This window comes from Chiloscyllium plagiosum, chromosome 31 (genome assembly GCF_004010195.1).
Source record: "Chiloscyllium plagiosum isolate BGI_BamShark_2017 chromosome 31, ASM401019v2, whole genome shotgun sequence".
Classification (NCBI taxonomy): domain Eukaryota; kingdom Metazoa; phylum Chordata; class Chondrichthyes; order Orectolobiformes; family Hemiscylliidae; genus Chiloscyllium; species Chiloscyllium plagiosum.
Genome location: NC_057740.1, coordinates 11,656,062 through 11,669,554, shown reverse-complemented (window position 1 = coordinate 11,669,554; position 13,493 = coordinate 11,656,062). Strand labels below are relative to the sequence as shown.

Below are 13,493 nucleotides of genomic sequence, written 5' to 3'. Positions count from 1 at the left end.
GAACAGCACAGCAGGTCAGGCAGCATCTAGGGAACAGAAGATTCGACGTTTCGGGCACATGTCCCTCCTCCCTACCTTTTATCTTCTCCTGCTGAACACTCTCTGCTCATTCCTGAAGAAGGGCATGTGCCCGAAACATCGAATCTTCTGTTCCCTAGATGCTGCCTGACCTGCTGTGCTGTTCCAGCAATAAAGTTTCAGCTTTGATCTCCAGCGTCTGCAGACCTCACTTTCTCCTGTTCCAAGAAGGTCACCTCTCATTGTTCAAAATTCCAATGAGCACTAGGAAAAAGTGCAGCCCAGTCAGCTATGGTCACATCCCACAGCTGCATAATTAAAAAAAATCCAAAATCAGAACACCAACCTATGTTTCTGTTACCAAACTCAAACTGAGCAAATCCATATGAATATGGATTTAAACATCATTTGTGAACTTTGGTGCTGCATGGAACACAGCTGAGTAGACTATGAACCCCACAAACCTGGTCACTCCAAGATCAAGTTCAACTTCCAGAATCTCCAGTTCAGGTTTCAAATGTATAGTTATGCAATTACTTTAAAAAATGTTCATTTTTATCCCGTGGTCTGTCTGTTTCCCCCCTACTGCCATTTGTAAAACAATGTTTTTCAAGTCCCTTTGAGCATACCGTCAGGACTGAAACTTCAATACAGCACTGAAGGAGGACATTCTTGTCAGAGATGTTGATATTCAGTGACACATTAAATAGCTCTGGATTAGAGAGTGCTGGGTGTACAAGTAAGCAGGAGAACTTACATGGCCTCAAACCACACCATCAAGACCAGATCATCTCACCATTTTACAAATTGGTTCCCATGTTTCCTGAGTTATAACAATTGTAACATACTTGGCTGTGAAGTATTGTCACCCTGAGGTACTGCAAGCTGCTGTATAAATGCAAGTTGTCTAGCACTCTTCTTTCCATGTTACATGCAATTCCTAAACTAGAACGCAGTGCCAGAGTTTATATGTAACCAGTCACTAAGAAAGTACTTAGAGAGTGGACCACTTTGATTATATCTTATTTCCACACCCCTCTTTTATATTCCATGGAGAGTATTTTGTTGTTACACACCCATGTGATTCTCCGCCAGTGTCCTCTTTCCCCCTATCCCTTTATGTATGTTCTGATTTATAACATAGCATTACAGATTGGTAAGCTTATGTCCAACAAATGATTGATGAATTTATTAGTGAATAGTGGAGTCACACTGACCAGAAAGTTCCCAGGTTTGATCCCTGGTTTAGTCTGAGATACCTGGCGTGAGATATTGTATTTTAGGTTAGGGCACTGCTATTGGGCACGTAGAGGCTGATCTCCCGCAATGTCAGGAGGAGCAAACTGGTGTGGATTTTGGTTGGATTGGTGAATCAGTGTGATAGCCGTCCAGTGGAGGACATTACCTGGTCTCCCGAAGCTGGCAAACCCATAGAAGGCTCTCCAGCTGCTGAAGGAGTCTGCGGCTAAGAAAGACAGGGTGGCTATGTCATGAACTATCCTCTCAGTTCTTAATGGGCTTCCTGGACACTTTGTGCCACAATGAACAGATGAAGGGTTACACCCGAAATGCTGATTTCCACACCTCCTGATGCTGCCTGGCCTACTGTGTTCTTCCAGCCTCCTGCCTGTCTACAATGAACTGATAAACAGGGAAGGCCTATTGCTCTTTGCCACCCTCCACTATACCATTGGCAAGGCCACCTCCCATTCAGCCTCTGACCATTGCCTTAACTAGCCTGATAAAGACCTTAACAAGGAGAAAGTGAGGACTGCAGATGCTGGAGATCAGAGCTGAAAAATGTGTTGCTGGAAAGGAGCGGCCGGGAAGAAGATTGCAGGTCAAGTAGGCGGTGCTGAGTCCGAGGTTGGGACTGAGATAAGGTGGGGGGAGGGGAATTGAGGAAGCTGGAGAAATCTGCATTCATCCCTTGTGGTTGGAGGGTGCCTAGGCGGACCTTAACAAGCTGCCTGCCAGCCATAATGCCTCTGATCCAGTCTTCCCCAAAGTGGATCAGGGTCAGGACAGTGTCAGAAACCCAGCACACTGCATCAGAATTGTGTGTATACCCATTACCATTCCCACCACCACAAACCTGAGAAAATCTGACCACACATAGGGCATTAGTTATTAGAACAGACCTTTGTAATGCATGTGGCATTATTTAGGACTGTCACTTCTGATCACTAAATTGTGACTCTGCTGGGAATCGGTCACAGATTTGAATGTGCTGCACTTCAAAGTCAAAAAGCCTCCAAAAACCACTGATCACTTAGGTACATATCAAAGAACATGTAGTGTTCATGGAAACATTTCTCAGCGAGCAGAGCATATCTGACAGGAGCTGAGTGACATCTGAGCCCAGATTCATGAGATCTGTTCTTGGTGGACATCATTACAAATTGGAAGATTGAGTTCAGAACATTTACCTTTAGAACTGAAGCACTGGTGACAGCAGTGAAAGCAACTTGATATTCTTGCCTTTTACTTCCCTTCATTGTGATTCATTGATTGTTCTGTGGCATTAAAAGCACTGTTGTGAATGACGCATTTTCATATTGTTTAACCAAAACACATCAACCCCTTAATTGTGTATGAAAATTGGTAACTTGCAGACCTAAATGTCGAATGGAAAGGGTAATACTCTCCTTACTCAAATGTACAGGAATGAATTAAACATTTTAATGTGATATTGGGCAATATAAATGGGATCTATTGACAAGGGTCTAACCTGCTGCCTTAGCAACTGACCCAGATTGCTGCACTATCCATTAATACTCCATATTGCCAGCATTATTGCTTGAACATTGTAACCAGTACATTAACGTATCTTCTGAAAATGTCCTCTGAAAATTCTTATGTAGAATTTGAACAGTGTCAGAATGTGAGTTGTGCAGAATTTTCCCTTATACTATTGTTTATGCCTGTGTGAGGTTTTAATTTTAAACTTTTATCTCCTTCTCTGCCTCCTGCACACTCTCCACAGAAGCTCCCAGCCTTTTTCTACCTCTCTATGTACACTTAGAGACATAGATAGATGTCTTGTGTCTGAAGCAGAAATTTCATAATTGAACCCCATTCTAAATATGAGATTTTAATTTAATTATCTGGTGCATAATAAGAGTCCTGCGTGGGCAGAGATGATGGTTTGTGGATGAGCTATTTTAGACGGGCATATCGAGATCACATAGCAGGTTTGAGGAGGGGTCAATGTGTTCTCCCAGTAAACCTGGCCAAAGCTATCTCTTTAACCAGCAGGTTGCTGCTTGTGAGTGTCTTCTGTCACAGATTGACTGCTGCTCTTATTTATTTAGTAATTACTGCATCAAATCATTGCATTCATAATGATTTGGGAGCTGCTTCTTTCTTTTAATTCTTTCAGGCTTTCTTGCTTTCTTTCTTACTTTCCCTCTTTCTTCCTTGCATACCAGCAGATTATTCGCAACCTATGGCCAATTATAGCAGCTCTCATACTGTTACATTCATTGAGCCGAGACAGGTGAACAAGCTGGATGAAGAGAGGAGGCCAAGTGATGTCTATGAACCTGTAACCCAGTATGGGCCTTAAAGAAAGGAGTAGTGCAAATTAGAGCATTGGAAAATAAACTTTAACATTTTAATTGGGTGCTTATTTTCTTTGTTACCAGCTTATAACACAAGGCAAACCAATCAAAGTACTTTGAGGTGATGCATCTTGTAGTAACAGGGCATTCACGTGAGTGCTAATTAAGTGTTTCTTTACATCCTGAACCCTCTCTTATGGTCAACACAGTATCAGAATTTCAAAACAATGCTTCAGCTAGCTGTATTCCTACCTTATTAGCTGTAGAACAAAGTAATGGAAGATTCAATTGATCTTTCTCTATTACAATTGTAATATGTTCAAGCACATATACCTGTCAACTTATTTTATTGGCAGCAAGGTGTGGAGAGAGACAAAGTCATTAAAATTAACGTATTTCAATTAGTGTGACACTGGGAAACAGATTTCCATACAGGAAAGATGTGTACCAACGGGGAAATTAATCAGCCTTGACACCGAGTTTCATTTAAGTCTCTGCATGCCCTTAACTGTCAAGACAGTTTTTTTTATATCTTGTCTGCTACATTTGTCAACACAGCTCTATGGAATCATCCAGAAGTAATGAGCATTCAACTACAGTGACTTTCTTCTGTGAGACTAAGTTACGATTAGGGCAGAGACAAAGCCATTAAAATTATTAATAAAGAAAATATAAAGTTGTGCATCCAAGCTTTAGCTTTTGAACTTCAGGAGAACAGGCAAACAGTTGTTACACGTTAAAGAGACTGTCAAAAGGCAGGAGGGAAATGTACAATTTTCAAAGAAGTACGTGCATTTATATAGCGCAGAAGGAGATGTTTTACAGCTAGTTAAGTGTGTTACCAGTATTGATATCTCAGGAAACATGGAACCAATTTGCAAAATGATGAGATAAAATGTTCTTGATGATGTTGGGTTAATTTAGGCCACAGAAGTTCTTCTGCTGACTTTTGTTAAGGTTTTGAACACCCACCAGTGAGGGAAAGTGGGGCTGTCTAGTGCAACATTAAATTTGATTTAGAGGTGCCAGTATTGGACTGGGGTGTGCAAAGTTAATACCAGGTTATAGTCCAACAGGTTTATTTGGAAGCACTAACTTTCGAGGCGCTGCCTCTTCAACATCTCTAACAAGAAAGTCCTCCTTCAGTACTGTATTATACGATGCAATATTCATGACAACCAGGTGTTTCAAAGTGCTTTATAGCCAATTCATTGTTTTGGAGTGTCATTGCTGTTGAAATGAGAGAAACACATCAGTCCATTTGCACACAGCAAACTCTCCCAAAACATCGTGACCAGGTAATCCCCTTTTCCATGATTTTGATTGAGGGGTTAATATAGACCAGGATCCCATGGATCCATTTCACCCACTGGAGCAAGCAGACAGGCCCTTGATTTAAGTTGTATCATAGCCCCTCTGACAGCGCAGTATTCCCTCAGGACTGTGCTAGTCACTGTGGTAAAGCCCTGGAATGGGGTTTCAACCTGAAACCTTGTGAGAGGTTGACACAATGAACCATAGTTGGCAGGTCATATTTTCTAATTAATCCTCTTCACCCACCCCATGCCTAACTACCTGTACCAGGTTTTGCTGGGATCGAATCCAAATGGGCTGACCATCCTGCAGTGCCATGCCTAAATTCCTATATTCATTTGGGAACCAAGGCATGGAGTCCTGCAAGGCATCACTGTCAAAGTCCTCCTATGCTTCCAACAATTGAATCACAGACCTTCCTGCCTCCAACCAATGCATACAATCAACTGGACACTTCTTCCAACATTTGCAGAACTGATGGATAGAAATGCTCTTAATATTGTTCTCCCTGGTTGCTTACAGCAGAATCCAGGAGACTAACATCTAACACCAGAACAATCCTGGAAGATTGGAGATCCCACTCCAAACACAGATCACTGGATGGGATATAGGACTGGAACTAGGCTAACATCTCTCCTCATTGAGAAATAAACCTGTGATTTTCCTGTTGTCTTTTAATCAGGGACACACTGTGCAGTGTCATTACCCAAAGAGTATAATAAACTCTGCATAATTAGGTTGAACAAGTCTTATATTTTGTCATATTTTAACTGGAGGTGAATTGTTTTCTCAGTTTCTGAAGTGTACTGTGGCCAGGCAGGCCAGCTTAACTGTAACTGATGTAACCACACTATAAAAAAATGACACATTATACTGGCAAATCATCCATGGTATTGCTCACGGTAGGTCAGATGATAAGCTATTTTATAAGAATGAGAGCATTAGACTACTTAACACACCATACATCATTCTACTGCTAAAGAGGATCAGTGTGTAACGTGACCCATATATTGTGAATCTGCAAGACCTTATTGTTGGGAAGAGGTACATTTTGAGGTCAGTTGAAGGACATTTCCTTTTCATCTGATACCAATTGAAATGCTAACTTCCTTTCCTTCCTTTTTTTTATTGTGACACAGGAATTTACATATGTGACAAAATAAGACATCTGAATTGTCACAGGCACATTTCAAAGCTATTTTAATATGCACTGTGTACTCATCTTTATTCAAAGTTACTTAATTAAATTCTGTGAATTTACATTGCAGTGTTGCAAGAAAGAGCTTCCCCTTAATATTAAAATTGCTTGTTCTGTGCTGCTCGCTAATTCATTATTTTTTCAAGCAAAGCAGAACTTCAAGTTAGCAGAAATAATTATACAAGATATACGCATGTATGTGTGTCTAAACATATATACTTCAATTTGCATAATTTTCATGGTAGTTACTTCAAAAAATATTATGTCTCTCACATCAAAACTGGTCTGTTTTTACCTTTGCTATTGTCACATGAAGCATTCACAAGAATGGCTCTGATCAAGAATGTGTTGCAGGCCAATTGATTACATTCTTCGAGAACTCCAATGTTGCATGTGAATTCAAAAGGTGAAATATTTGACTGAGTGCAGAACACACCACCTAATGTGTGGTCAGAGTAAAGAAGGAGCTACCAGAGGATAGACATAAGGTTATCATTCTCCCAACTGCTCTGATGAAAAGTCGTCTCGACTCAAAACGTGAGCTTACTCTCTCCCCATGGATGCTACCTGACCTGCTGTGATCTCCAGCATTTGTTATTTTCAGTGTCTCTGCAGCAATGTAGGTCATTTTCATGAAAGCTGTAAATAATATAAGTAATGCAATAAGTTGCAATAATGTAAGTTGCAATACACAACAAACTGTTCCAGTTAGATCAGAAAGGTGTCATTCCTCAGCTATACTATATGTTTCACAATATCCAGTTGTGTCATCTTTCTGTTATAGATACTGACTATTTCTCAAGAGTCCAGTGGCTTTTCCCAAACTTTCTTGCTGTGTAATTCAATGCTTTCTGTCATCTGCCCTAAGTGTCTCCATCATGCCCAATATCTCTAACAGCCCTGGCCTATTTGAACATAATGTGGAGGTGCCAGTGTTGGACAGGGGTGGACAAAGTTAAAAATCACACAGCACTAGGTTATAGTCCAACGTGTTTATTTGGACGTATTAGCTTTCAGAGTGCTGCTCCTTCATCAGGTAACTGGTCAGGTGACTAGTTACCTGTTGAAGGATCAGTGCTCTGAAAGCTAGTATTTCCAAATAAACCTGTTGGACTATGACCTGGTGTGTATTTGAACATACTAATATGCATTCATTTCTTTATCCTATTAGATTTTTTTTCTACTACTCCAATAAATTGTTTCTGATATGTTCCTTAAGACTTTGAGAACAAATGTTTATCAAGTCCTTAAAGAAAACTGAAATTTCTGGACAAGCTCCGCAGGTCAGGCAGCATCCGTGGAGAGAGATCAGAGTTAATGTTTCGGGTCCAGTCATCCTTCCTCAGGACTCCACAGTATGATTTCTAATCTGATTTCTCTCCACAGATGTTTAGACAGCAGAGTCTTTAGGGGCATTTAAGCGACTGCTGGACATGCACATGGATAGCAATGAGTTGAGGGGTTCATAGGTTAAGTTATTTTATTTTACATTAGGATTAACCCTCAGCACAACATCGTGGGCCAAAGGGCCTGTTCTGTGCTATACTTTTCTATGTTCTATGTTGCCAGACCAGCTGAGTTTTTCCAACACTTTATGTTTTTGTTTCTGATTTCCAGCATCTGCAGATCTTTCAGATTGTATCAAGTCCTTCCTTATTTCTGGTGCTTTCAACACTCGTAATTTGTACATCATCCGGGGCCACTTCTATTGCAGCTGCCAATTTCTCTTTCTGTTCTGTTGACATTGTACATGATAATGGCGGGCACATTTTGTACGTAAACTAGTTTAAGATAACTCAGCTTGAAATACTGCCCAAAGGAACAGTATGTTATGGTTAGAGTTGTGTAGTGGATCAAAACTGCAAAAAATGATTCTGTTTGAATCAGAAATGCATGTCTTTGAGCATGTTATCTATAAATAGATGGATGCTGAGTCAATTGGAATTTCCAAGATTAAAATAGCATATTTTTTTTAGGTTGGGGTCTCAAGGGGATTCAGATCAATGGCCTTTAGATGCATGATCTAAATAAATGGCAGATTCAAAATGTCTGAATTGTCTTTCCTGTTCCTAAAGGCCTACATTAAGCACACCTCAGAGATAATAAGTTCTGTCCCAGTTAAAGGTTGATTTCACGAAAGTGGTTGACTTGTTTTGCTGGGTCCCAGAAAGCCATAATTGTTGGTGAATCCCAACTTATCCCTTGAGGACCCAAAGTTGACTTCGGGACAATATAAAGTATTTGATTAACAATTAGTTTAAAAGAACTTCAATGTAGCTGAAAAGAAAGATATATAGCAGAAGTGTTTTGTCTTGCTCTCATCAGGACAAACACAAGAATGCCAAACTTTAAAGGTAAGGCTCCCAGGGAGAAGAGATCAATCAACAGCAAGTCCTGGCAAGCAAAAGGACGATTTCAGAAATACTTTAATTGGATTTATGTGTATACATAGGAGGAGTTTTATACAAGGATAGAATTTTTAACTAGTGGAATTATACATCAATGGTTGTTTAACTGTAGTTAGAATCCATTTATTTGTAATAATGATTCATGTCAAGTACAGAGACCTGGTCTGTGTTTTCTATAATCTGCATTTAACAAGATTGGGGAAACCAGTATACTTTGATATATAAAAAAACCCTCAGCATTTGTGATGACTGTAGTAATAGCAGAGCTTGATCTCCAGTGCACTACCCCAGTGAAATGTGACAGAAGGAACAATGATGTAGATCCAACTCCAGGAGGTGTTCAGCATGGAAGACAACTTCCAAGTAATAGCATTCCCATGCATTTGCTGCAGGTCCAAGTTGGTAGAGGTCAAGGGTTTGGAACATGCTGTCTAAGGAGCTTCAGTGGTGAATGGAGTGAATGTCGAAGGTGGTGGGTGGAGTGCCAATCATGTCAACTACTTTGACCTGAATGGTCTTGAGCTTGTTGAGTGTTGCGGGAGCTCAAATGATTCAGGGAAGCAGACAGAATTTCATCAAAATCCTGACATCTGCATTGTAGATGATAGACTTTGGGGAGTAAGCAGGTGAGTTACACACCACAGAATTCCCAGCCTCTGACCTCTCTCAATACCTACATAGCTGGTCCTGTCAGTTTCTGATCAATAGTGAACCCCAGGATGTGATGCAATGAATGTTTCAGAGAGGTGATACTATTGAATATCAATAAGTTTAGGTTTTCCATGTTGGAGATGATCATTGCCTGCCACATTGGAACAGAACCACGATGTTGTAAGCAGCAATTTCATGGTGGGTTGGAATCGGCAGTATATTTGATCTTGGGGAGAATTGTACAAGTACATGAAAAGAAATCATCCTCCTGCACTGACTGTTCTCTTACTGCCATGACAACTTTCCAGAATCAAATATTCTTGTTGCCATTGGAGAGTTTCTTTTTGACTTCATTAATTTCAATCTTCCTTCAAATCCTTGTTGCTGGAATCAATGAAAAGGTATTATATTTTGAAGGGTTGCCATTCTTATCTTTCCCTGGGCATTCAGGTCTTGCATCTGCATCTGGATCAAAACTGCAAAAAGGTTCAGCATTAAATGATTCTGTTTGAATCAGAAATGCATGTCTTTGAGCATGTTATCGAAAAGTAGATTCTACCGAATGCCAATAATTAACACGTGTCCAATCAGAGAAATATACACCTTTAAAATGAATTTCTGAAACATTACATACTTTGCATTAATTGCTGCCACTTCATGTTAGTTTAAACAGAAGTTTAATCTGTAATGATGAACTTGCAGCAAAGAGAGAGGCCAGTTATGATATGCTATAATGGACCCAATGTTCCCACACGATACACAGCTGAATTGTATACTGGGTGCAGCTTACCCTTAGAGGGTGTGGTGAACCCCCAGCAGGTTAGCTGAAAGTTTACTTGATTATTCCTTTAATAGAAAAACTAATGCCATCACAATCAGTATTTGCACTTTTATAAGAAGGCTAAATAAAAATATTTTACCTCTTTAATTTTTCCAAATCAGCCCAAGGGAATGAGATAAAAATTTCTTGCTTATAGTCTGTTGAAAACCCCAAGTATATGCGATCCTGGAAGAGCTACACTCATTTACTGTTGGCTCAAATCCACAGCCCAGGCTGTGATTTTGTTATAACTGCTCTATAGAGATTCAGGTTGCTTTGCTGATGTGCCAAGGATTTCCCATCTTCATAAACTGGGCTTCTCCCAAAGTAACACTATACATGGCCCACTCCCAGCAGCACTGTTTACATAATGAGGCTTAATTTGAATTTGATTGGAATTAAATATTTAATACCCAAATCAAACAAATGCTTTTGAATGACCTCCACTACCTGCACCCAACCCCATTGCACCTTTGATGATTCCTGTTAAAAGTTTGAATTCTTCATTATAAACTTCAAATTCTGCTTTGTAACAGACAATGACCGTACTTTCAATTTTTGACGTTAAGAAACAACTCAATTGAATACAGGAGAAATAGATATAAATAAAACAAAATATCTACAATTTATTTTCCTCAAGCTTTTAAATAGGCTCTCACTTACACTCCCACTTGCATAATCTGTGCAGTTCCACGTCAGCAGTAAACAGGACACAAAGTTGCAAGCTGATAATCGCAGACTGAATTAATAGGTTACCAGTTTTCAGGTGGCGTATAATGCATTCAAGCATGAGTTATTAATCTCGATAGTAAGATTGGAAAAGCAGAATACTTTTTAAACAGCACATAACATTGAAACTTTGATATTCATAGACTTGGGTTTGTTTGTCCAAGGAACACAGGAAGTCAGCAGCCAAGTACATCAAAGCGTTAGAAGCTGATTGACATGCTGGCCTTTGCTGCAAGAGCATTACAATACAAGCATAAGGAAGTCTTCCGAGAATTGTAAAGGATTTTTCTGAGATAACACTTGGAATACTATGCATAATTTTTGTTTATATATAAAAGTATACTCAGTGTTTTATATAAGTAAAGTTTATATATGAGTATACTTATATTACTTGTAACTCCCTCACTAATGATATTGCATGGTTCAAAAAGTTAGCACACCACCACTGTCTCAAGGGCAAATAGGGACGGACAATAAAATGCCAGCCAGCCAGCAACGCCAATGTGCCACAAGTAAATAGACAAAAAAGGCTTTACAGTGAAGTTTCATGAGAGGCTTGACACTAGAAAGGCTGAGTAAATTCATCCTGTATACGTGCTAGCATATGAGGAGAATGACAAGCAAAGTAGCATTGTTTATAGACTCCTAATATGAACTACATGCATGCAGGAAAAGGCCTACAGAAAGAAATAATGGGAGATTGTGAGAAATGTACAATAATAGTCATTGGAGATGATGATCAATAAGCAGATTGGACAAATCAAATTCGCAAAGGTGGCTTGGAAAATGAGTTCTTTGCGTGTTTTCACAACAATTTTCATAAAGCCAATCAAAGAGCAGATTATTCTTGATTTGGTAAAGTGCTATGGGATGTGATTAATTGATGGCCTCATATTAAGGGAACTCCCAGGGAACAGTGAATAACATAAATGAATTTTGCATTCAGTTTAAAAATGAACAGAAGAATGGGTTTAATAATTAGTCTTTTTAAAATGAAAATTGGCAATTTAGTTTAAGATATTGGTCAGTAGCAATGCAATAGAAGTTAGACGTGGTAACAAATTGTAAGCAAAGGCATGCAATTTTGCAAAGCTGAGTGGAATCTCAGAAAATTAGACTGAATGTAAAAACAGCAAAGAATGGTAAGAAGGAAGAAATTAGAGCATAAGAGAAGATTAGTTGGAAATATGAAAGCAGATAGTAAGAGTTTCTATAGGTATTCTAAAAGGAAAAGAGTAACTGAAATGAACATCAGTCCTCAAGACAGTGAGCCAAGGGGTTTGAGATGCACTGAATAGGTATTTTGCATCTGGCTTCAAATGTAGCAGACCCAAATAACATTCCAGAAATAACTAAATAAAAGGTGAAAGGGAGGGAGGAACTTACAACAATTACAATCACCAAAAAACCTACTGGAACCAAAGCTGGCAAGTCTGTTGGGCTTTGTCCTAGCTTATCTTTGCAAAATTGCATGCCTTTGCTTGCAATATCCTCGGGTTTTAAAATAAATGGTTGATCAGAAAATAGATGCAATTCTCTAAAATCCTTAGATTCTGGGTAAGCCCTATCAGATGAGAAAATAGCAAATATTACTCTTCTATTCAAGAAAGAAGGGAAAGAGATTGCAGAAAACTGCAGGTCAGTTAGCTAAACATCTAACAAGAGGAATATGTTCAAACCTATCATTAAAGAAGTTATAGCAGGACATCAGCCTTAAGCAGGCTGAAGGGGCCAGATGGTCTTTTTATGCTTTTATTCCGTGTACTCTTAAGCACAGTATCAGGTCATTTGGCTCAACTGGGCCATGTTGATGTTTATTTTCCACAGAGGTCTCCTCTCACCTATCTTCATTTTTTCCTCTCTTTTCCTGTTTCCCTCATGTGTTTATCTAGTTTCTCCAACCTTTTGTCAGGAATTCATTTTACAGTTCACTGGTAACTTTTGGATTTGTAAACAATAAGGAATCATTATTATGGACAAATGGACATTTTATCATTGTTAATCAATGAATCTCATTTTTCAAAGGGCAGGAATAGAGACAGATTTTTTTCTGGATGAACTCTCCTGATCCACCTCTGAGTGCATGATTGAAGGAGATTGAAGGTGGATTGAATGATTCTACATTTTCTTTTTTTGTTTGTTGAAGCATTCCTGGATCTGCCATCTGTGCCTTCGACATGGAACAGATTTCCAGCATTTTTGATGGGCGTTTCAAGGAGCAGAAATCCCCAGAGTCTATATGGACGCCAGTTCCTGAGGAATTGGTTCCAAAACCAAGGTAAGAGAATCCTTCAAGAGCACGCGGCACATTACATCAAGGAAATCTTGAGTTTGTCTGAAGTTGAAATGATGGTGTGGCAGGTATGATGTTTGAATATTGTCAGCATTGAGGTCTCGAAGTTATAATTCAATACAGGTGGAGTGTAGCTTCCTCGACTTTGTACCAATATTACAACTCTGCAGGAATGTCACCGAACACTACTCACTGCACCAGTATAGCATTTTTATATTTTGCAAAACCTAAGAAACTTCTTTGTGTGGGATTGGGAACATAAATCTGAATTAGGGACAAAGGTGCAGGTAGAGAGCCCACATGTAACAATTCCATCTTGCCTCCTTCATTATCTTATTCATTCACAGGATGAGGGCAGTGCTGGCCACGTCAATATTTATTGCCCATTCCTAATTGCCCAGAGGGCATTTAAGAGTAAAACACGTTGCTGGAGTCACATGTAAGCCAGACCAGGTAAGGATGGCAGTTTCCTTCCCTAAAGGATATTAGTGAACCAGAT

At 39.4% G+C, this 13,493-nt stretch overlaps 1 protein-coding gene across 5 annotated transcripts in view; it reads left to right on the top strand.

The window, feature by feature from the left end:
• Positions 1–13,493, top strand: part of sema6bb (sema domain, transmembrane domain (TM), and cytoplasmic domain, (semaphorin) 6Bb) — a 547,826-nt gene that overhangs the window by 481,837 nt on the left and 52,496 nt on the right. For all 5 annotated transcript variants that reach the window (XM_043720976.1, XM_043720975.1, XM_043720977.1 and 2 more), the window contains one exon: positions 12,848–12,979. In XM_043720976.1, the coding sequence (XP_043576911.1) occupies positions 12,848–12,979 (132 nt within the window). The remainder of the gene's footprint in view (positions 1–12,847; positions 12,980–13,493) is intronic.